The sequence below is a fragment of the Heterodontus francisci genome, chromosome 5, assembly GCF_036365525.1.
Source record: "Heterodontus francisci isolate sHetFra1 chromosome 5, sHetFra1.hap1, whole genome shotgun sequence".
NCBI lineage: Eukaryota > Metazoa > Chordata > Chondrichthyes > Heterodontiformes > Heterodontidae > Heterodontus > Heterodontus francisci.
The window spans coordinates 149,741,126-149,767,115 of record NC_090375.1 but is presented as its reverse complement, the minus strand read 5'-3'; the positions used below and the strand labels follow the sequence as shown (position 1 = coordinate 149,767,115).

Here is a 25,990-nt window from a genome sequence, read left to right as displayed (position 1 = left end):
TTTTGGAAATCCAAATACACTACATCCACTGGTTCCCCTTTATCCACACTGCTTGTTATATCCTTAAAGAAGTCCATTAAATTTGTCAAACATTAATTGCCTTTCATAAAACCATGTTGACTCTGCCTGATTGCATTGTGATTTTCTAAATGTCCTGCTACTACTTCCTTAATAATGAATTCTAGCATTTTCCCAATGACAGGCTAACTGGCATAGTTTCCTGCTTTCTGTCGCACCCCACCCACCCCCCCACCCCACAACTTTCTTGAATGGAGGGATTACATTTGGAATTTCCAATCCACTGGAACCTTTCCAGAATCTAGGAAATTTTGGAAGATTACAACCAATGCATCCACTATCTCTGCAGCTATTTCTTTTCAGACCCTAGAATACAGGCCATCAGATCCAGGAGACTTGTCAGCCTTTAGTCCCATTTGGTTTCCTAGTACTTTTTCTCTTGAGATAGTGATTGTTTTAAGTTCCTCCCTCCTTTTTGCCTCTTGATTTTCTGCTATTCTTGGGATGCTTTTTGTGTCTTCTAATTTGAAGACAGATACAAAATACTTGTTCAAAGTTTCTGCCATTTCCTTTTTTCCAATTATTAATTCCCAAGTCTCATCCTCTAAGGGACCAAAACTTACTTTAGTTCCACTCTTCCTTTTTATATATTTGTAGAAGATTTTACTGTCTGTACATTTCTTGCTAGTTTACTCTCATACTCTAATATCTCCCTCTTTATCTTTTTTTTACTCATCGTCTGCCGGTTTCTAAAATTTTCCCAATCTTCTAGCCTACCACTAATTTTTGCAGCATTGTACATCTTTTCTTTCAATTTGATACCATCCTTAAATTCCTTATTTAGCCATGGATGGTGCATCCTTCTCCTAGAGTTTTTAATATTCTGCTTTTCTATTCTTACTACCAAAGTGAATAACCTCACACTTCTCCATATTATACTCCATCTGCTGACTCACTTAACCTGTCTATATCTCTTTGCAGCCTTTTCGTGTCCACCTCACAGCTTGCATTCCAACCTAGCTTTGGATTGTCAGCAAACTTAGATACATTACTCCCTGTCTCTTTGTCTACGTCATTATTATAGATTGTAAATAGCTGAAGGCCCAGCTCTGATCCTTGTGGCACTCCACTAGTTACAGTCTACCAACTTCAAAACGCCCATTTATCCCTACTTTTTGCTTCCTATCTGTTAACCAATTCTCTATCCATGCTAATATATTTCCCCCAAATCCATGAGCTCTAATCTTGTGTATTAACCTTTTGTGTGGTACCTATTGAATGCCTTTTGGAAATCCAAGTATACTACATCTGCTGGTTTCCCTTCATCTACCCTACTAGTTACATCCTCAGAAAACTCTAATAAATTTGTCAAACATGATTCCCCTTTCATAAAACCATGTTATTTTGTCTGATCATACTATGATCAGTGCAGTTAAGATCGGTTAAGACTTCCTTAATAATAGATACCAGCACTTTCCTAATGACTGATGTCAGGCTAACTGCCTGTAATTCCCTATTTTCTCTCTCCTTCCTGTTAAGGACAGGTTGGAAATGGCATGATCTGGTTTCCACTGGTCATCTTTCAACTGACGACAGGTAGTGTTTTGTTTTAAATTAGTGTTTCAACCCCAGTGTTTTGTTGTCCAAATAAACAGGCAGTGGCAGGTTTTATCGTGAGTTTAAATATAAGATTAAATATTTATTATACAATAATCACCTGAAATGTTCACAACATGACCCATGCACACATTCGCTCTCATGCACAGTCAAGAAAAGATAGATAGAAGGTAAAGTGTTAGAGGTGTTAAGAGTTCAAGGTCTAAAAGTCTGTTCTTTTCAGGAAAAACCTGTGGAATCCTCTTTGAAGGTAATTTTTTAAAGTTTCAGTCCTGTTAGCTGATTGTCTTGCCCTTGCTGGGTTGCTGAAGTTTCCTGACAGTCAACACTTCAATTCGAAGATGGTTCTGTTATCTTTTAATTCAATTCACACAGGTGGAGGAGTTGTTCAAAAGGCACTCTCTTACTTTTCTGCTGCAGTTGGTTACCAACTCGTCTCAGCAGGGTTCAAATGTCTTGGCTGGGATTGATCTCTCTCTCTCTCTCTCCATCTTGTGCTGAGATTAAAGAGGGTTTTCGATGTTCTCTCTGTGGCTGGAGATCCCAGACTGATGATCTTGATGTTCTGATGACTAAAGACTTCTTTCTTCTCTGAAAAGGTTACCTTTAAAGGTAAATTCATGAAGTTGTAGTTTTGCCCATGTGACTTTAGGCTTTCAGTTCCTGATGGGCTGTACAATAGCTACCGATGGTAGCCCATTTTGATAAGATGAGGGCTGCTCACACTCTATTGTGGTAAGTGTAGAGTCTGTGAGTGTCTTTGTTTCAAGTCGTTTTGTGGATGGCTCACATCCATGTGTGATGAGCTGTCTCATTTCAATGTAGATGGAGTTAATGAGTTTTAGTTCTTAGCAGACATGGATGAGTATTTTAGTGCAGGAGATGGTATTTATCATCTGACTGTGTTCTCCATTTTGTTGAAGGCAAAAATGTACCAGTCTTTTTTAAGTTGTTCCAATTTTTTATAACTCTTCAGTTTATTTTTGTATTTTCATCGCTGTACTTCTTGTGAGCATGACACTTCTTTCTTGAATAGTGGTGTTACATTTGCTAACTTCCAAGCTACTGGGACCGTTCTGGAATCTAGGGAATTTTGGAAAATCATAACCAGCGCATCCACTATCTCTGCAGCTGCCCCTTTTAGAACCCTAGGATGTAGGCCATCAGGTCCTGGGGATTTGTCAGATTTTACTTTTTTTTCGTTCATAGGATGTGGGCATCGCTGGCTAGGCCAGCATTAATTGTCCATCCCTACTTGCCATTGAGAAGGTGGTGGTGAGCTGCCTTCTTGAACCACTGCAGTTCATGGGGTGTAGGTACACCCACAGTGCCATTAGGAAGGGAGTTCCAGGATTTTGACGCAACCACGGTGAAGGAACGGTGATATAGTTCTAAGTCAGAATGGAGCATTGCTCCAGTACTTTTTCTCCGCTGATATCAATTACTTTAATTTTCTCTTATTAGCCCCAAGGTTTCCCTCTATTTCTGGTATGTAATTTGTGCCTTCCACTATGAAGACAGACACAAAATATTTGTTCAATATCTCTGCCATTTCCTTATTTCGCATGATAATTCCTCCTGTCTCTGCCTCTAAGGGACATTACATTAGCTACTCTCCTCCTTTGTAAAAGCTATTACAATCAGTTTTTATATTCCTGGCTGGTTTAATTTCATATTCTATTTTTCCCTTTATATAACTTTTTGGTGGCCTTTTGCTGGTTTCTAAAACATTCCCAATCCTCAGGCATACTGCTATTCTTTGCAACATTATAAGCCTCAGATAAACAAGGAGCTGATGGGAGAAAAGATCTTGTAATAGTCTCTATCATGAGGGACAAAGTATTTGACAAACTAATGGGACTAAAGTCGACTTGATGGCCTACATCCAAATGTTTTAAAGGCTGCAGAGATAATGGAGGCATTGGTAGAAATATTCCAGAACTCACAGGATTCGGGAAGGGACCCAGCGGATTGGAAAATTGCTAATTTGACGCCCCTGTTCAAGAAGGGAGGGAGACAAAAAGCAGGAAACTATAGGCCAGTCAGCCTAACATCGGTCGTTGGGAAAATGCTAGCGTCCATTATTAAGGAAGAAATAGCAGGACATTTAGAAAAGCTTAATGCAATCAAACAGAGTCAACATGGTTTTGTGAAAGGGAAATCATGTTTGACAAATTTGTTAGAGTTCTTTGAGGATATAATGAGCAGAGTTGATAAAGGGGAACCGGTAGATGTAGTGTATTTAGATTTCCAGAAGGCATTCGATAAGGTGCCACATAAAAGATTATTGCACAAGATAGGAGCTCATGGTATTGGGGGTAATGTATTAGCATGGATTGAGGATTGGTTAACTCACAGAAGTTTCAGGTTGGAAAGACGTAACTAGTGGAGTGCCACAAGGATCAGTCCTAGGGCCTCAATTATTTACTATCTATATTAATGACTTGGAGGGGGCAGAGTGTAATATATCCAAATTTGCTGATGATGCAAACATAGGTGGGAGGACATGTTGTGATGAGGACATGAGGAATCTGCAAGGGGATATAGATAGGTTGAGTGAGTGGGCAAAAACTTGGCAGATGGAGTTTAATGTAGGAAAGTGTGAGGTCATCCACCTTGGTAGGAAAAATCAAAAGGCAGATTATTATTTAAATGGAGAGAGACTTCAAAAAAGTGCAGCACAGAGGGATCTGGGTGTTCTTGTGCATGAAACACAAAAAGTTACCATTCAGGTGCAGCAAGTAATTAAGAAGGCAAATGGAATGTTGGCCTTTATTGCTAGGGGGTTGGAGTTTAAAAATAGGGAAGTCTTGTTACAACTGTACAGGGTGTTTGTGAGGACGCACCTGGAGTACTATGTCTAATTTTTGTCCCTGTATTTAAGAAAGGATATACAGTTCAAAAGAGATTCACTAGGCTGATTCCTGGGGCGAAGGGGTTGACTTATCGAGAACAGCTAAACAGGTTAGGCCTTTATTCATTAGAGATTAGAAGAATGAGGGGTGATCTTATTGAAATGTACAAGATTCTGAGGGAGCTTGACAGGGTAGATGTTGAGAAGATGTTTCCACTAGTGGGGGAATCTCGAACTAGGGGACATAGTTACAGAAGAAGGGGACACATTTAAAACTGAGATGCAAAGGAATTTCTTCTCTCAGAGGGTGGTGAACATCTGGAATTCTCTACCCCAGAGAGTTGTGGAGGCTTGATCACTGAAAGTATTTAAAGAGAAGGTAGATAAATTTTTGAAATATTGGGGAGTTGAGGACTATGAGGAGCTGGCACGAAAGAGGTGTTGAGCTCTGGGGCAGATCAGCCATGATCTTATTGAATGGCGAGGCAGGCTTGAGGGGCCGAATGGCCTACTCCCGCTCCTATTTCTTATGTTCTTTTAATTTAATACTATCCTTAACCTCCTTAGTAAACCACAGATGGATCTGTCTTGCTGAACTTTTGTTTATTAATGGAATGTATTTTTGTTGAACAATTTGAATTGTTTCTTTAAATGTTTCTCACTATTTACCGCCTTACATTTTAGTCTAGTTACCCAATCAACCTTAGCCAGCTCTCTCTTCATAGCAAAGTAATAGGCTTTGTTTAAGATTTGTGTTTGGGACTGAAGTATGCTGCCTTGAAGCTTAATATGGAATTTAATTGTATTATGATCATGTTTCCCAGCAGTTCATTTACCATGAGATTACTAATTAATGCTACCTCATTCCCAACACTAGATCTAAAATAGCTTTATCCCTATTTGGTTCCAGAATAATTTTTTCCAGGAACATGTCAGAAAAGCATTCTACAAACTCATCTTCCAGACCACCTTGGCCAATTTGATTGGTCCTGTCTATGTGAAGATCAAAGTCCCCCATAATTATTACTTTGCCTTTGCTACAAGCTCCAATATTTTCTTGCTTAATGCTCTGTCCAATGGTATAAATACTGTTTGAGGGTCTATAACCAACTCCTTGTTTTCTGACCCTTGGTATTCCTAATCTCCACCCACACTGATTCTAATTCCTGATCTTCTGAGCCAAGATCCTTTCTCACTGCTATCCTTCTGTCATCCTTTACTATCAGTGCTACTCCTTTTCCATTCTGTCTGTCTTTTCGAAATGTTCTATACAGTGGAATATTTATTTCCCAACCTTAGTCACCTCGTAACCATGTCTCTGTAATGGCAATTAGATATAAACTATTTACCACTATTTGTGCCATTGGTTCATCTATCTTAGAGTCATAGAGTTTTACAGCACAGAAACAGGCCCTTTGGCCCAACGCGCCTGCACTGACCATCAAGCACCCGTCCAAAACTAATCCCACTTCCCCGCACTTGGCCCGTAGCCTTGTATGTTATGGCGTTTCAAGTGCTTATCGAAATATGACTTAAATGTCGTGAGTGTTCCTGCCTCTACCAACCCTTCAGGCAGTGGGTTCCAGATTCCAACCACCATCTGGGTGAAAAAAAAATTCCTCAACTCCCCTCTAAACCTCTTGCGCCTTACCTTAAATCTATGCCCCCTGGTTATTGACCTCTCCGCTAAGGGAAAAAATTTCTTCCTATTTATCCTATTAATGCCCCTCATAATTTTGTATACCTCAATCAGGTCCCCCCTCAGCCTTCTCTGCTCCAAGGAAAACAACCCCAGCCTATCCAGTCTCTCTTCATAACTGAAACACTCCAGCCCAGGCAACATCCTGGTGAATCTCCTCTGCACCCTCTCCATTGCAATCACATCCTTCCTATAGTGTGGTGACCAGAACTGTACACAGTACTCCAGCTGTGGCCTAACCAGCGTTTTATACAGCTCAAACATAACCTCCCTGCTCTTATATTCTATGTCTCGGCTAATAAAGGCAAGTATCCCATATGCCTTCCTAACCACCTTATCTACCTGTGCTGCTGCCTTCAGCGATCTATGGACAAGCACCCCAAGGTCCCTCTGACCCTCTGTACTTCCTAGGGTCCTACCATCCATTGTATATTCTTTTGCCTTGTTATTCCTCCCAAAGTGTATCACCTCACATTTCTCAGGATTAAATTCCATTTGCCACAGCTTCGCCCATCTTACCAGCCCATCTATATCGTCCTGTAATCTAAGGATTTCCTCCTCACTATTTACGACACCACCAATTTTCATGTCATCTGCGAACTTACTGATCATACCTCATATATTCATGTCTAAATCATTAATATACACTACAAACAGTAAGGGTCCCAGCACCAATCCCTGCGGTACACCACTGGCCACAGGCTTCCATTCACAAAAACAACCCTCTACCATCACCCCCTGCCTTCTTCCACTAAGCCAATTTTGAATTCAGTTTTCCAAATTACCCTGGATCCCATGGGCTCTTACTTTCTTAACCAATCTCCCATGCGGGACCTTATCAAAAGCCTTACTGAAGTCCATGTAGACGACATCAACTGCTTTACCCTCATCTACACCTCTAGTCACCGCCTTGAAAAATTCAATCAAATTCGTTAGCCACAATCTCCCCCTGACAAAGCCATGCTGACTATCCCTGATTAATCCCTGCCTCTCCAAGTGGAGATTAATCCTGTCTCTCAGAATTTTTTCCAATAATTTCCCTACCACTGACGTTAGACTCACAGGCCTATAATTACCTGGTTTATCCCTTCTACCCTTCTTGAATAATGGTACCACATTCACTATCCTCCAATCCTCTGGTATCTCTCCTGTGGCCAGAGAGGATTTGATTGTCAGAGCCCCCGCTATCTCCTCCCTTGCCTCACATAGCAGCCTGGGATATATCTCATCTGGGCCTGAGGATTTATCCACCTTTAAGCCCGCTAATACAGCTAATACTTGCTCCCTTTCAATGCTAATTTGATCAAGTATATCACAATCCCCCTCCCTGATCACTACACCTACATCGTCCTTCTCCATAGTGAACACAGATGCCAAGTAATCATTCAAAACCTCCCCTATGTCCTCCGACTCCACACGCAGATTGCCTCTATGATCCCTAATGGGCCCCACTTTTTCCCTGGTTATCCTCTTGCCTTGCCCCTAACATACTTATGAAACGCCTTTGGATTTTCCTTTATCTTGTCTGTCAGTGGTTTTTCATGTCCTCTCTTTGCTCTCCTAATTACTTTTTTAAGTACCCCTCTACACTTTCTATACTCCTCTAGGGCCTCCGCTGTTTTCAGCACTCTGAATCTGCCATAAGCCTCCTTTTTTTTCCTTATCCAATCCTCTATATCTTTTGACATCCAGGGTTCCCTGGACTTATTGGTCCTATTCTTCACCTTTACAGGAACATGCTGGACCTGAACCCTCGCAATTTCCTTTCTAAATGACTCCCATTGGTCTGATGCAGTTCACTTTGGCCAGAACCTGTTTTATCATATTGAAATCGGTCTTCCCCCAATTCAGTACTCTTATTTCCGGTCCCTCTATGTCCTTTTCCATAACAACCTTAAATTTTACAGAGTTATGGTCACTATCCCCGAAATGCTCCCCCACTGACACCTCGACCACTTGTCTGGCTTCATTCCCTAGGATTAAGTGCAGTACTGCTCCTCCTCTTGTAGGACTCACTACATACTGACTCAAAAAGCTCTCCTGAATGCACTTGAAGAATTCTGCCCCTTTAAGCTTTTTGCACTAATACTCTCCCCTCTAATATCGGGGAAGTTGAAATTCCTTACTATTATTACCCTATTATTTTTGCACCTCCCTGAGATTTGCCTTCTAAGAGGAACCTTCTAAGATATTATCCCTCCTTACTGCAGTAACTGACTCTTTAATCAACAGTGCAATGCCACCTCCTCTTTTACCCCCTCCCCTTTCACGTCTGAAGATTCTATACTCTGGGATATTGAGCTGCCAGTCCTGCCCTTCCCTCAACCATGTCTCAGTGATAGCAATAATATCAGATTCCCGTGTGTTAATCAACACCCTCAATTCATCTGCCTTACTAGTAAGACTCTTTGTATTAAAATAGATACAATCCAGCCTTGAAGACTGACTTATCTTCTCATTAATATTTGATGGGACAACACCCCCTACTGTGCTCCCACTCTGTATCCCATCCCCCTGTCAAATTAGTTTAAACCCCCCCCCCCCCCCCCCCCCACCAACAGCACTAGCAAACCTCCCAGCAAGGATGCTTGTCCCATTTCGGTTCAGGTGCAACCCATCCATCTTATGCAGATCCCACCTGCGCCAGAAACAGGCCCAGTGATCCAAGAATCTATAGCCCTCCCTCCTGCACCATCTCCCCAACCGTGCATTCATCTGGTCTAACCTCCTCTTAATATACTCACTAGCCCGTGGCACCGGAAGAAACCCAGAGATTACAACCCTTGAGGTCCAACTTTTTAAGCTGCTACCTCGCTCCCTAAATTCTTTTTGCAGGACCTCATCCCTCTTTCTACCTATATCATTGGTACTAACGTGGACCACGACCTCCGGCTGTGCACCCTCACCCTCCAGAATACTTTGTAGCCTCTCAGTGATATCCAAGACCCTTGCACCAGGGAGGCAACATACCATCCTGGAATCACATCTGCGACTACAGAAATGTCTATCTGTTCCTCTAACCATAGAATCCCCTACCACTATTGCCCTCTTGTCCCTTTTTCTCCATCGCAGCACAGCTGAGTCAGCCATGACATTCCGGTCATGACTCTCGGTACATTCTCCAGAGGAACCCTCTCCTTCATCAGTACTCAGAACTGAATACTGGTTAGAAAGTGGGATGTCCTCTGGGGACTCCTGCACTACCTGCCCTGACTTCTTTGTCCATCCACCAGCCACACAGTCAAACCCGACTGTGCTCGCTTAGGTACCGGCTTGCTACCTCCTGAAACGTGCCATCCACGTAGTCCTCCACCTCGCGGATGTGCCACAGTGACTCCAGCCGCCGCTCGAGCTCCGAAACCCGAAGTTCAAGCTTCTGTAACCGGAGACACTTTCTGCAGACATGTTCACCAAGGTCACATGGCACTTCCACAACTTCCCACATTGTACAGGAGGTACATTCCGCTTGGCCAAGCTGCCCCGCCATTACTTACTTTTACAATGAAAAAAAAATTGCTGGTGTAATAACTTAGCAGCTATTTACAATCAACTTTTATCCCCTATACCTTTGAGGCTGAGAAAGAAAAAGACCAAAGAAAAAGACCACCTTCCACCGCCCCCAGCCAATGAAAATACCCACACTTAACTTACAGCCTCACTCTATGCAAACAGCACTAGTATAGCCAATAAATACTAAATATTTACAGGTAGCTATCCTAGGGCTTTAATTTAAAAAGCACCTTTTTTAAAACTCCAATCAATCTCAGTTATCCCCAGGCAAAACAGGTGCTGCCCACCGACCAGTCAGCGCACAGAATCTCAGTGATGTCACTGTTCTTTTTTTTACACTAAATCCAAACAGAGTGCGTGAAGAAACAGTCAGAGAATCCACCGCTGTCCCCGGACGTCAGGTTAGTGAAAGGCCTCGAGCCCCACTCTTTCTTTTATAGGTCTGGTTTGACTCCCGACTCCTTCCAGGTCTGCCGCCGCTGCCCCGGACTTCAAGTTAGTGAAGGGTCTTGTCATCTTCTTGTGGATGCTTTGTGCATTCAGATAAAGAGCCTCTAGTCATAGAGTCATAGAGAGATACAGCACTGAAACAGGCTCTTCAGCCCACCGAGTCTGTACTGACCAATAACCACCCACTTATACTAATCCTACATTAATCCCATATTCCCTACCACATCCCCACCATTCTCCTACCACCTACCTACACTAGGGGCAATTTACAATGGCCAATTTACCTATCAACCTGCAAGTCTTTGGCTGTGGGAGGAAACCAGAGCACCCGGCGGAAACCCACAGTCACAGGGAAAACTTGCAAAGTCCACACAGGCAGTACCCAGAACCGAACTCGGGTCGCTGGAGCTGTGAGGCTGCGGTGCTAACCACTGCGCCACCCTATAAATTTTGTTTTTTTTACTACTATTCTTCATATGGACCTTATTCACTGATGCACTATTATTGTTAAATTCTCTGTCTCTTCATGTTCCACTCTGCTCGTCTTCAACCACATTGCTACACTGCTCTATTGTCTCAACTTTTCTCTTTGGATTTCTAAATATACCTTCACCTGCAACCTCCATCCACCCCCTCCCACCCCCCACAACCCTGTTAGTTTAAAGCCCTAGTTATATAATTCGCCAGGACACTGATCCCCAGCCCGATTTAAGTGGAGCCCATCCCAACAGAACAGCTCCCTCTTTCCCAAGTGCTGGTGCCAGTGCCCCATGAATCAAAACCCCTTCTTCCCAAACCACTCTTTAAAGCCACATTAAAGGCCTACTACCCGACCCGAACCCATGTCATGTGTCGGGTCCCGGTCAGGTTGGGCCCCTCTTCCGAGCCCAGCTTTCGGGCTCGGGTCGGGTCGGGCCGGACACACACGTTAAGTGCCTTGCTGACAAGTATTGAAATTAAAAAACTTACCTGAGCTGGGAGTCCGAGACGAAACTGAGTCTGCGCAGTGAGCGACTGACCTCACTATGACGTCATCACGCATGCGCCGCAGCTTCTTGCAGGTTCGGTGTCAGGAAGGTAAGTAAAGGGATGGTCGGGTTGGACTCGGGCTCTGGGCAAAATCAGAGTGACTCAGGCCGGGTCGGGCTCAGGTCCGCTGTGGTCCGGTCGGGTTCTTTTTCCCGACCTAAGCAGACCTTTAAGCCACGTGTTTAATTCTCTCTAATCTGCTTGACCCTATGCCAATTGATATGTGGCTCAGGTAACAATCCAGAGATGATTATCTTTGAGGTTCTGCATTTTAATTTGGACTCTAACTCCTCAAACTCCCTCATCAGAACATCATTCCCAGTTCTACCTATGTCATTGACTCCTATATGGACCGTAACGACTGGATTCTCCCCCTCCCACTCCACATTCATTTCCAGCTGCAAGATGATGTCATTATTCCTGGCACTGGGCAGGCAACACAACCTTTGGAGCTCCTGGTTGCAGCTGCAGAGAACAATATCTATCCCCCTGACTGTACTGTCCCCTATCACTACCACTAGACGCCTCATAAATTTATACACTTCAATTAAATCTCCCTAGCCTCCTCTGATCCAAAGAAAATAACCATAGTCTCCTGCTTAAATCCTCATTCATGCCTTCGTTAGCTCTAGACTTGACTATTCCAACACACTCCTTGCTGGTCTCCCACATCCTACCCTCTGTAAACTTGAGGTCACGTAAAACTCTGCTGCCCATGTCATACCTTGCACCAAGTCCCGTTCACCTATGACCCCTGTGCTCACTGACCTACATTGGCTTCTGGACAAGTAACAACTTGATTTTAAAATTCTCACCCTCGTTTTCAAATCCCTCCATGGCCTCACCCCTCCCCATCTCTGTAATCTCCTCCAGCCCCCCTACTCTTCAAGATATCTGCAAATCTCGAATTCTGGCCTCTTGAGCATCCCCAAATTCAATTGCTCCACCTTTGGTGGCCACAACTTCAGTTGCCTAGGTCCTAAGCTCTGGAAGACCCGCCCTACAACTCTCCACCTCGTTTTCCTCCTTTAAGACACTCCTTAAAACCTACGTCTTTGACCATGTTTTGGTCATCAGACCCAATATCACCTTATGTAGCTCAGTGTCATACTTTATTTTATAATGCTCATGTGAAGTGCCTTGGGACATTTTATTACGTTAAAGACGCTATATAAACATAAGTTGTTGTTGTAGCCTATCCAATCTTTCAATAGCTAAAATTCTCCACTTCTGGCAACATACTCGTAAATCTTCTGCATACTCTCTATAGTGCGACCACACCCTTCCTGTAATGTGACCAGCAATATATGCAGTACTCCAGCACAATTCTAGCATAACCTCCTTGCTCTTATACTGTCTGGCTTGGTTAATAAAGGAAAGGATCCAATATACCTTCTTGATTGCCTTATCTACCTGTCTTGCTATCTTCAGGGGTCTATAGACATGCACTCCAAGATCCCTCTGCTCTGTTACACTTCTCAGTATCCTACCATTTATTATGTATTCCCTTGCCTTGTTTTGCCCTCCCCAAGTGCATTACCTCACACTTCACCAGATTGAATTCCATTTGCCATTTTTCTGCCCACCTGACCAGTCCATTGATATCTTCCTGCAATCTACAGCTTTCTTCCCAACAGCCACACAACCAATTTTCATATCTTCATACTTCTGATAATACTTTCTATTTAAGTTAAAATCATTGATATATACCATGAACAGCAAAGGACCCAGTACTAAGCCCTGTGGAACCCCACTGGAAATACCCTCCTTCACAAAAACACACTGACCACGCCCTTTGGTTCCTGTCACTGAACCAAATTTGGATCAAACTTACTGCTTTCCCTTGCTTTTAATTTCTGACCATTCTGTCATGTGGGACCTTGTCAAAAACCTTGCTAAAATCCATGTAGACAACCTCAAACATGCTACCCTCATCAACCCTCCTTGTTACTGCCACAAAAAATTCAATCATGTTAGTCAAACACAACCGTCCCTTAACAAATCTATGCTGACTGTCCTTGATTGATCCATGCCTTTCTAAATGACTATTTATGCTCAGCACTTTTTTCAATAATTTGCCCACCACCGAGGTTTGGCTGGCTGGCCTGTAAATATTTGAGCTATCTCTTCCTCCCTTTTTAAACATTAGTCTTCCTCCAGCCCACTGGCACTATACCTGATATCAGAGGATTAGAAAAGAGCCTCTGCTACTTCTTGCCTCGTATCGCTTAGCAGCCTGAGATACATTTCATCCGAGCCTCGTGATTTTCCACTTTCAAGGATGTTAAACACCTTAATATTTCCTCCCTATGTTTATTCCATATATAAATGACTTGGATAAGGAAGTGGAAGGCTGGGTTCGCAAGTTTGCCGATGACACGAAGGTTGCTGGAGTTGTGGATAGTGTGGAAGGCTGTTGTAGGTTGCAACAGGACATTGACAGGACGCAGAGCTGGGCTGAGAAGTGGCAGATGGAGTTCAACCTGGAAAAGTGTGAAGTGATTCATTTTGGAAGGTCAAATTTGAATGCAGAATAGAGGCTTAAAGACAGGATTCTTGGTAGTGTGGAGGAACAGAGGGATCTTGGGGTCCATGTATCACTCAAAGTTGCCACCCAAGTTGATAGGGTTATTAAGAAGGTGTATGGCATGTTGGCTTTCATTAACAGGGGGATTGAGTTTAAGAGCCGCGAGGTTATGCTTCAGCTCTAAGGCCCTGGTTCGACCACACTTGGAATATTGTGTTCAGTTCTGGCCGCCTCATTATAGGAAGGATGTGGAAGCTTTAAAGAGGGTGCAGAGGAGATTTACCAGGATGCTGCCTGGACTGGAGGGCATGTCCTACGAAGAAAGATTGAGGGAGCTAGGGCTTTTCTCATTGGAGCGAAGGATGAGAGGTGACTTGATAGAGGGGTACAAGATGATGAGAGGCATAGATAGAGTGGATAGCCAGGGACTTTTTCCCAGGGTGGAAAGGGCTATCACCAGGGGGCATAATTTTAAGGTGATTGGAGGAAGGTTTCGGGGAGATGTCAGAGGTAGGTTCTTTACACAGAGAGTGGTGGGTGCGTGGAATGCGCTGCCAGCAGTGGTAGTAGAAGCAGATAGATTAGGGACATTTAAGCGACTCTTGGATAGGTACACGGATGATAGTAGAATGAAGGGTAGGTAGTTAGTTTGATCTTAGAGTAGGTTAAAGGTTCGGCACAACATCGTGGGCCGAAGGGCCTGTACTGTGCTGTACTGTTCTATGTTCTAATATTTCACACTCCTCCTCCTGCAATGTCTGCTTGTCCCCCTTTCATGAAAAATAGAGACAAAGTATTCATTAAGAACTATACCTCATCTTGTACCTCCACACACAATACCTTTTTGGTCTCTAAAAGGCCCTACTCTTTCCTTACTTTTCCTCTTGATGTTTTTAGAAAACATCTTTGGGGTTTTTTATTGATTTTATTTGCCAATATTTTAATGCCCTCTCCTTGTTCCTAATTTCATTTTTAATTTAACCTCTGCGCACACTTTACTCCTTGAAGCTTTGCAGTATTCAGCTCTTGGCATCTGACTCAAGCGTCCCTTTTCTGCCTTAACCAACTATGCTTTTTGACATCTGTGGGGAAGTGGGATGGGGGGGGGGGGTGGAAAAGAAGGTGGGTCTAGAGTTGGGGGACTTGCTCTTTATCCTTAGGGGGACATATTTGGCCTGAACCCTATCTCCTCCTTGAATGTCTTCCATTGCTCTGACACTGATTTACCTTCAAGTAGCCGTTTCCAGTCCACTTTTGCCAAATCACAATTCAGCTTAGTAAAATTGGCTTTTCCCCAATTTAAAATTCTTACTCTTTGTCTGTCTTTATCCTTTCCATAATTATGCTAAATCTAATTTAAGTATGATCATAACCACCAAAATGCTCTCCCACTGCCAACCCTTCCAGCCCAGCTTCATCCCTAAAACAAAGTCCAGACCTGCCCCTTCTCATGTTGGGCTTGTACTGGTTAAACTGATTCTCCTGAATACACTAAGAATTCTGCACCCGATATACCTTTAACACTGATTTTATCCAGCTATTAGGGTATTTGAAATCCCCTACTATTACTGCCCTATTGGGTCTGCAATTTGGCTACATACCTGCTCTTTTTTCTCTCTGCTTGAGAGTCTATAACATACCCCTACCAGTGTGATTGCCACTTTTTTTTTGTTCCTCATTTCAACCCATATGCTCCCATTTAATGCTCCTTCTGGCAGCTGTGATTGTTTCTTTAACCAGTTTTGCAACCCACCTCCCTCCCTCCTTTTTCATGTTCCCATTTTCTGATTACAGAAAGCTGGTTCTAAAAAGATTATATTCTGATGGAATTTAAATGACTAAAATGTCAATAAGGACTTGGCATTCCTGCTTCAGATTGTTTTCTTTGAGAGTAGTTTAAAGAGAACATGGAAAGCAGAAAATTTTAAATACCCTTATAAACTGTAATGAAGGTCCGCTTATTCATGTAAACTTTCACTTGTAAGGCTTATTATGGGAAAAGGCTGCTGTCCAACTGCCGAGCTTCAGAAAATACTATTGCCCTCAATCATCCATTCTCTTACTTATTCAAACCTTCCATAAATCTGCCTTTTCTGCACCCTTTGACAATCCTTTCCAAATATTTATCACATTCTGTGTACCTAAACTGCCCGCGCATTTTCCTTTATTTAAATTTAAGCCAGTTTCTACTCCTTTAGGGATCCTGAATGTCATCAATAAAACCTTTAGAGTGTATAAAAATGTATGTTGCAGTACAACTAAAGCAGTGTTAAACTGCTGGCTGCTATTTAGCTCAATATTCAGCAGACTGACATCCATCGGAGTATCCATTCGAACATTCACAGGTATTGTAGACAAACAGGGGCTCTGCAGAAATTAATCTCCATCTTTATTTACAGATCCATACAAAATTACAATGCCAGAATTCAATCTTTTAACAAATTGCGTGAAACTTTTTGAAAAGGCCATAGTTTTCATAAAACATATTACAGTATAAATAGCTTTTTTTGAATTCTTCTGAAGTGGAGATGAAATAGACTAACAGAAGACATCCTGAAAATCTGAAAATAAAACAACTGATTTAGGTTGGGAGGGCAAACATTTTACACCTGGGTTCGCACTAAAGTATGAACATGCCCATTTATCCCCGAGTATATTACAATTTTGGAATGATTTCTAATCTGTACCTTCTATGCACGACAGTGAAAATTAAAAAATTACAAGTCTCAATTTATACAAGTGTAACAGGGTTTCCTGTACAGGACAGCATTATTTCATCACAGTAGATATGGATGTCCCGTAATGGTTGGGCACCTGAGATCTTTTTTATGTAAGCATAAAAGTCAACAGTGTGGGCAGAGGAAATGGAGCAATGCAAAATAAACTTGAAATGCACATTTATTATTTCAATCAACAAAATTTTGAGCAGAGTACAGAAATTGCAACTGAATCGTAACAGGATTATTTTGTCAGTGGGGAAAATATCACTTCAAAAACGTACACATAACTCTGGAAGATCTGCAACTCAGAACCCATTCCAATTCTCTCCCACAAAGGTCAATCAATATCCTTGTTTGTTTGAAACAGCACTGAGATCCGCAGGGCTATAATTTTATACATACATGCCAGGTTACTGTATGGTTGGAAAGTTGCTACGAACAAATTGACTAAGTTGGTAAATTTGTCAAATATATCACTTGACATGCTACAGTGTATAGGATTAAATTTGGCATAAAATTTCAGTGGTCTATGGCCATGGACTTAGTTTTTCTAGGACTGAACCAATGCAAAATATGTAAGTGTGCAAAGTCACAAATGCCAGCGGAACACAGAGCAGCTATTTCACTGTAATGATATCTAGTGCTGATTGTCTAACACTGGAGAGCTTCCAAAGTAGGACCCGACAGTAGAATGGACTATGTTGAGCAGATCAGTGAAGCAGGACCTGGAACATATCCCACACCCATCCTGTCCACCAAAAACACACCAACCTCTGTGTACAGCAATTCTATGTATATTAAATGGCAGGAATTCTCAACAATTCAATATATCTGGGGAACTTCAACCTCGAGGTTAGTTTTGGCTGCAATTCACATTAAGCCACATTATGGCCCGAGGGAAAAACAAAAGTTCAGCAATGAAAAGCCCATTATACATTGGATTTTGAGAATGGAATATTTTCCATCTTTTGGTGGCAGAAGCAGGTAAAAAAGAAATGCCCAGAGGTATAAATTGTACACAGCAACTTCCTTTGTTACAGGTTGCCTCTGATTGTTTCAGATTATTTATAACAATGAATACCTCTAAATAAACAAGATCTCATGTCCCCTTTAAAAAAAACAGTGCAACTGAAGTGGGTTTATGATCTTGGTTTGAGATTGAATTACAAAGCCCTCATTCCTCAGAGGTATTAGTCATCACATACATGAAGTTTTGCTTTAAACTCTAATTACCAATGCAAAGGGCATCGCTATATTTTGTGACGTAGGAATTACCTAGTACCACAAATTGTGGGGAAAAGTTCACCGATGTGCATAGATCTCCATCGAAAATGCCCTCATTTCCAAACCTATCTTGTGTCTACCAGACAGTATTACGTAACGCAAGTCATTTGACAAAAGGCAGAAGTAATCTGTCCAAATGAATGAATAGAAAGACCCACGAAAAATACTGATGTAACCAGGTGTTTGCTGCTTTTTATTTTTGTATTTCTTTTGTTTTAGTAAGAATTGTCTGATAAAAGGAGAACTACAAAACAAGGCAACAATTCAGTTTGCATGGACTTTACTCAAAGCTTCTGATGACTTTTTTAAAAAAAGGACCACATACCTGCTGTCCTTATATAAATAGGGTAAAACAAATTGGTGTTTTTCGCTCAGATATAATGTGAATTAATCACATTTTCTGCAATAACCCCAAGCTTAAGAACTGACAGCTACCTGCCAATAATTTTTTTTTAAAAAGCACACTACTCAAGAGCTTTGCAGAGTCGAGCAGCTCAGATAGTAGACAGTTGGTCCAAACTCATAGAAGCACTTAAATGTACAGAACTTTTGCCAACCTTATGATCACGGTCTTGCTAGGTTTTAGCAACAAGTATCTCAAAAGTCAGCCAGCCTAGGAACACTATTCTCTTCAAAACTGCTAAAATACAAATGGGTATAACCTGTCAAAAGGGAAAAAGTAATGCACAATCATAAAAATAATCTTTTTAAAAACAGAACTGTAGAATGGAGGATGAAGGAAAATATTGCAGTTCATGAGAGAAGCGTAGTGTTTTCTTCATTACTTCTCTGCATGTACAAATTGGTTTTGTAATGGAATACCTTAAATTTGTCAAATCTAATAACTTTTGTATTTGTATTCAAATGTACATTTTACATTTTAAAAAATCCCTGGTACAAACCACAGCTATGCAGAGGACTTCCCAGCTGTTTTATCAGTGTATCATTCATGTATACTATATATAAAGTCTGGTCTGTAAATCAATATGGTAAACCTCTGCCTCGTCCTCCTATGGTTGATGTGCTAATACGCCCACCGTAGGCATGAGAATAACCTGTTCCACGCCCAGGGGATCCCCAGTTTTGTCCATGAAGAGGGCCACTGGTGGCGAGGTTCTCTTGTCTGTTGGCAACATACCCATAATTCTGCAGTTTTGTGGCAAGAGGCACATTTGCACTGTTAGTACTTTCAGGTATTGTTGCTGGATTACTTCCACTACTGCCCAGCGGGGGCAGAGCACCACGACTGTATTCAAATCTGTGGTCTTTATCGCCTGTAAACTGCATAGCACTGCTGCTGAGATAACTAATCCCTTCTCCATAACCTGTCACTGAGCTAGAAAAGGTCTCCGGGTAGCCAGAATGCATGTGTGCACTACTAGCATGAGATGGAGCACTGAATGCAGACGATACGGTATCCAGAAGCGAGTGACTGGGAGCATCCACACTACCCAGGAAGGTACCTCTTCCCCCACTGCTGCCAAGTCTGCCGGCGTACCCATCATTATTGAAGTTACTAGATGAACAGGATGTCCCAAATCCATCTCCGTACTCTGCAGCAGTTCTAAGGTTGCCGCTTGTTCGATAATCAACTGCTGTCTGTCCCAGTTCCTGGGCTTGGTGATGAGCTAAAAGTTCTAAAAGGGCCGCCTTCACCCCTGCAGTTGGATCGCTCGTGGAGCAAGGAGTGGCACTGTGCTGCTCCTCTGCCTGAAAGTTTCCATCTGCTGAAGCAGGTGGTGGCTCCGGTGGCTCTGGTGGCCTCTGGTCTGGAGGCAGGATTCGAGGATGTTCGTGTACGGGTGACTGGTCTGGGATGCTAAGATCCGACTGTCTAGTAGAGTCATCGTTGAAATCTGAAATCAAATACATTAGAATTTTGACTGATGTAAAACAAAGACTGTAAAACACTAAAACAAAACCATTCACCACAGCTCCTTTTCAGAGAGATGCATAATGAAGAGAGGTGTCTCTAACCACAGCACAGCCATTCATTCCCAGGCAAGTAACAAGCTTCAAGACTCTAATCAAAACTGCACTGAAATTGGCTGCATGGTAAATGCAAAACAGCTCCTTTCCTCTGGGGAAAATCGTTCCCCATAATAGGAAAGCTGAAGCTGATCTGGCATGCCTGCAGGTTTAAACATGTTATACTAAAATATATAGAAAGGTGTAACTTAAACCTGGAAATTAAGCTGTTACGTTACAGAATCACAGACAAGTCAAATGCATTCACCTTATTTATACCTAAAGTTAATGATAAAATTGAATCGGCCAAAAGTTTAAAATAAAAAGTTTTGTACTTTCTTTACAATTAGCTTAGAGAAAGTTCCTGATAGCAGATATCATTAGTGTTAAAATGTGGACTTTCTCCTATTGGTTTTCATCTCCAGCTCACAGCAAAAAGGCCGTTTCCATAAGCAGACAGACTCTCCAATGCACCACTCCTGTGCCCAGAATGAACTAATATCCTTTTCATAAGCTCACAAAATAATTACAGATGAAAAAGGCATCCAACTACTTAAGTGATTGCAGGGTTTTAGTCCCCACAACTTGATCGAGTCTATTCCAAAGACAGATCATGTTTTGTGTTCTTGATATCACCCAGAAATTTACCTTTTACTAGTTTGAACTAGTGTCCCCTTGACCTATGGTGAGTTCAGTTTGAGGTAGTTTTTCTGAATCTACCTTTTCCATCCAGTTTACTATCTTCCATACAAGAGTCCCTCTCACAAACCTCTTTTTAATACTCAAAAGCTAAAGTTTCTCTTAACATAGTTCTCTTATGATGAGATCAGTTTCATGGCTCTGGTCTGAACTGCCTCCAAGGCTTGAATGTTTCCCATGTCACAGTGAATACAAAGGAGTTAGCGTGCGGTCTGACCAGAGCACTATACAGTTTTATTGCAATGTTAGGCACCAGAGATCAGATAGAATGTGGAGGCCAGCCTATCATTTTTGGAAGTTGGCAAACACTACACTATCAAACCAGTGTGTACAGGCTAAATTTAATAGTTAGAGCTAGTTATAAGACAGCTAATACACAAAATGTAGAACACAGAAAGAGGCCGTTGTTTTAAGTGCTAAACCTTTACAGATAGAATCAGTCATAAAAAGGCTTAAAATACTCTTTTCTAGGAACCATTTCTTACACAATGAAAATGAAAGGTACAATTTTAAACAGGTTGCAGAAAACAGAGATCTGAAGGTCCACTAACACAAAGCTTTTAAGACTGGGAGGACAAGTTGATAAGACTTTTATTTTAAAAAAGCAGACAGGTCTTTATAAATAGAAGCATATAGAGTAAAAAAAAAAGCAAATAGATTACTAAACCTTTATAAATCACTGGTTAAGCCTCAGGTGGATTATAATATCCAATTTTGGGCACCACACTTTAGGAAGGATGTTTTTTTAAAATTCTTTCATAGGATGTGGGTGTCACTGGCCAGGCCAGCATTTATTGCCCATCCCTAATTGCCCTTGAACTGAGTGGCTTGCTAGGCCATTTTGAGGGCATGTAAGAGTCAACCACATTGCTGTGCATCTGGAGTCACATGTAGGTCAGACCAGGTATGGACAGCAGATTTCCTTCCCTAAAGGACATTAGTGAACCAGATGGGTTTCTACAACAATCGATAATGGTTTCATGGCCATCATTAGACCAGCTTTAAATTACAGATTTATTAATTGAATTCAAATTCCACCTTCTGCTGTGGTGGGATTCGAACCGACGTCCCCAGAGCAATACCTGGGTCTCTGGGTTACTAATCCAGTGACAATACCAGTATGCCACCGCCTCCCCTTCACGGCCTTAGAAATATTTACTAAAATGATATTTGGGCTGACAGGCTTCACTTATGTGGAGAGAGTAGAGAAACTGGGATTGTTCTCCTTACAGCCGAGAAGGTTATGAGGAGTTTTCATAGAGGTGTTCAAAATTGAGAGGTTTTGATACAGTGTTCAAGGAAAAACTGCTTCCACTGAGCAGGCGGCTGCAACCAGAGGTCACAGATTTAAGGTAATTAGTGAAAGAATCAGGGGATATGGGGAAAATCTTTCTTATGTAGGGAGTTATGATGATCTGGAAGGCACTGCCTGGAAGGGTGGTTTAAGCAGATTCACTAATAATTTTCAAAAGGGAATCAGATTATATACTTAAGAAAAACTTGTAGAGCTATGAAGAGCGAGCAGGGTAATGGGACTAACGGAATAGCTCTTTCAAAGAGCCATCACAACCATAACGGTCAATGGCCTCCTCCTATAGAATTCTATGATTCTAATCCACGATTTCTTTGAATGAAATGGACTTTTAGAATGCAATGCTGTATGCTTGCTATGCGACTCCTGGTCAACCTCAGATTTGTGTCGGAAAAGGCCTTTTATGTCACAGAGTGAGACGCCAACTACCTTCCTTTGTAACATCTCACTGATGGTTTGGACATCACAGATAATACATTGGTATGTCCGGTGCCTCCCTCCAGGTCCTGTTGAGTCAAATAATTTTGCACCTCGAGAGTCTGACCCAGTCATCAAGCAACTTTAACATGGTTAACTTTTAAATACAGCCAACATGCACAATGAAAAGGGATTCCAATAAAGCTGCAGCTGACTGAAACCAATTTTGAATTAGGTTTGCTCTGTCTGAAGTCTCATGGGCTATTACACAGAAGTCTCACTTTGGACATTGCATGCCCCACCGGCTCACATGGCGAAAGCATTCGTTGGTGCAGTACTGATGATCCATATAGACCAGGAAGGTCTGTCATTTGTACTAGTTAAACCGTTCTCAAATGGGCAGTAGGAATCCTACAATTTTGTCTCCACTAAAGAGTGTACAAACTGACCTAAGATCCTTGCTGCAGTTATTATTCAGCAACCCGGTTTGAAAACCACACTCAAATGACAGGTGAGGACTCTCGATTATCATCAAAGTGAGTGATGGAAGATATCGTCGACAGTGCTAACAAGCGCCACTTAATCAGCAACAACCTGCTCGCTGATCCTCAGCTTGGGTTCTGCTAGGGCCACTCGGCTCCTGACCTCATTACAGCCTTGGTCCAAACATGGATGAGAGAGCTGAACTCAAGAGGTGAGGTGAGAATCACTGCCCTTGATATCAAGGCAGCTTTTGACAGTGTGTGGCATCAAAGAACCCTAGCCAAAGTGAAGTCAGTGGGAATCGGGGGGAAAACTCTCTACTTGCTGAAATCATACCTAGCACAAAGGAAGATGGTTGTGGTTGTTACAGGCCAATCATCTCAGCCCCAGGATATCGCTACAGGAGTTCCTCAGGGCAGTGTCCTCAGCCCAACCATCTCCAGCTGCTTCACTCTATCATAAGGTCAGAAGTGTTTAGGTTCACTGATGATTGTACGATGTTCAGTACCATTCACAACTCCTCAGAAACTGAACCGTCTTATGTCCATATGCAGCAAGATCTGGACAACATTCAGGCTTGGGCTGATAAGCGGTAAGTAACATTTGCGCCACACAAGTGCCGGGCAATGACGGATCTCCGAGAGATAATCTAAATCTCTCCTTGACATTCAACGGCATTACCATTGATGAATCTCTCGCTATTACCATTGACCAGAAACTGAACTGGAGCAGCCACATAAATACTGTGGCTACAAGAGCAGGTCAGAGTTTTCCCCCAATTCCCACTGACTTCCCCCAATTCCCACTGACTTCAGTTTGGCTAGGGTTCTTTGATGCCACATACCCCCCCAATTCCCACTGACTTCAGTTTGGCTAGGGTTCTTTGATGCCACATACTGTCAAATGCTGCCTTGATATCAAGGGCAGTGATTCTCACCTTACCTCCAGTTCAGCTCTCTTATCCATGTTTGGATCAAGGCTGTAATGAGGTCAGGGGCTGAGTGGCCCTGGCAGAACCCAAACTTTCTGCAGCGAATAACCCACCTCCTGACTCTCCAGCTACAAGGCAGAAGTCAGGAGTGTGATGGAACAGTCTCCACTTGCCTGAATGAGTGAGTCTTGAACAACACTCAGGAAGCTCGGAGCCATCCAGGACAAAGCAGCCTGCTTGATCAACATCCCATCCACCATCTTAAACATTCACTCCCTCCACCACCGATGCGCAGTGTATACCATCTACAAGATGCATTGCAGCAACTCGCCACAGCTCCTTCGACAGAACCTTCCAAACCCGCGACCTCCACCAACTAAAAGGACAAGGGCAGCAGATGCACCGGAACACCACCACGTGCAAGCTCTCCTCCAAGTCACACACTATCCTGACTTGGAAATATATCACCGTTCTTTCACCGTCACTGGATCAAAATTCCAGAACTCCCTTCCCAACCTGCACCAGATGGACTCCAGCAGTTCAAGGCGGCAGCTCACCACCATCTTCTCAAGGGCAATTAGGGATGGGAAACAAATGCTGGCTTTGCCAGCGATGCCCACATCCCTTGAAACTAATTAAAAAAGGCGTGAGCTCAGCTGTGATACTTCACAAGTTCAAATGAAACTGACTGGCTAGACTTACCCAATAAGAATAGGAACATGAGGAGGAGGATGGAGGCATGAGGGGAAGAATAAAATCACACCATGAGCACGGACTTCATTTGTGTAATGTGTGTGTGAAGAGAACTATTAATCTGATTTCATCATTGGTAGCAGTATCGAAAACAAATTCATAAAAAGTGAAAGAGATTACATGCTAGCATACCGGGTATAATAGCGACAGGCTCAGGAGGATCCAGAGGTTCTGGTGGTTGAGCGGGGACCTCAACATCAGTAGCAGTGCTCTCCGTCTCTGCAACAATTTCTTTTTCTTTTGGCTGCGGTGTCTTAATCAGCTGAGCTAGTAAAACAGCAAGTGCACTCTGAATGGCAGCCTGAGCAGCATCAGGCTCACTTTTCGGTGGTGGCTGAGTTGCAGGTGGCAGAGGCTGAGCGGTCACAGATGGTGTTACCAGGGGTGGTTTTTCGACATCTTGTTGCTGCTTAGCAGCTGCTGCCAGGACTCCGGCTGGAAGGTTAACTGTGCTGAGCTGCTGCTGGGTCTCAGGGTTCACTTTAATATTCAGTACTTGAGCAAGATGCGCCAAGCTAAGACTGTTCTTGGATCCCAACAGATTCAGCAGGATGGCCAGGTCATTCTGGTTTAGTGGCTGTCCAGTGCTTTTACTCCCTGCAGAAAAGATTATAGAAAATCTCAATTGCCCAGCAAATAAAAAGGTTTTTAACTGTAGTGACTTGTAAATTAAGCCCTAAAATTTTACAAACGATGGGGCAGTTTTCAAATATACCAAGCATGTTAGCAAATATGGTAAACAGGTAATTATGGCAACAGTTAAATATTGTAAATATGCCAACTGAATTGAGTAATAATGCTAAGCACATCAGGTAAATATGGCAACCAGAGTGGGTAATGAGAGTAAGCACATCAGGTAAATATGGTAACCAGAGTGGGTAATGATAACAAGCACATTTAGCAAATATTCCTCCAGGTGTGTAGCACTCTGAAACTGGTATTCAGTTATTAATTACCGGTGAGGGTGATGACACCTCGAAGGAGAGCAGTCCTGAGCCTGGCATCATGAGGCAAAGGAATGCATGGCCAGGGGCGGGGTGGGTTCAGCAAAGTGTAGGAACACAGTCGGAATTGGGGATTAGATAGTCAGGGGGACAAACAGGCAGGTTCCACTTCCGTCGTTGCAATCCCAAAGGACTGAGAGAGACTGTTAGAGTTGAAATAACAAAATTAGATGGGATCACAGAAAATACAAAGGTCTAAATTAGATTTGGAGTGCGTGTGTGTAAAGACATGAAGTGTGGTTAATAAGGTTGGTGAGCTGCAAGTGCAAATAGTCACGTGGGAACATAATGTAGTGATAATGGAGACCTGGCTCAAAAAAGGGAGGACTGGATACTTAATATTCCTGGGTACAAGACATTCAGGAAGATAGGGAAGGAAAAAGGTTAGCAGTTTGATTAAGGGAAATATTATATAGAAAGGGAGAATGGCCTTGAGGGGTCAAAGACAGAATCTACTTGGTTGGAGTTAAGAACCACTGGAGGAGCTATTATGCTACTTGGTATACTTTATAAGCTACCAAATACTGGAAGGAGATAGAGGAACAGATATACAGGGAAATTACTGAGAGATGCATGAATTATATGATTAATGGGAGACTTAAACTACTCCAATATTGAATGGGGCAGTGTTTGTGTCAAGGGCAGAGAGGGGGAGGAATTTCTGAAGTGCCTTTAGGCAAACTTTCTTGATCAGTATGCTGCCTGCCCAACGAGG

The 25,990-nt window shown here is 42.5% G+C and overlaps 1 protein-coding gene across 1 annotated transcript in view; it reads right to left on the bottom strand.

Moving 5' to 3' along the window:
• Positions 1 to 16,075: 16,075 nt before the first annotated feature.
• LOC137370099 (cyclin-dependent kinase 13-like) overlaps positions 16,076 to 25,990 on the bottom strand; it is a 90,565-nt gene continuing 80,650 nt past the window's right edge. Inside the window, exons 13-14 of the mRNA XM_068032234.1 lie at positions 24,404 to 24,868; positions 16,076 to 19,564 (exon numbers count right to left, since the gene is read on the bottom strand). Coding sequence (XP_067888335.1) covers positions 18,690 to 19,564; positions 24,404 to 24,868 — 1,340 coding nt within the window. The 3' untranslated portion in view covers positions 16,076 to 18,689. The remainder of the gene's footprint in view (positions 19,565 to 24,403; positions 24,869 to 25,990) is intronic.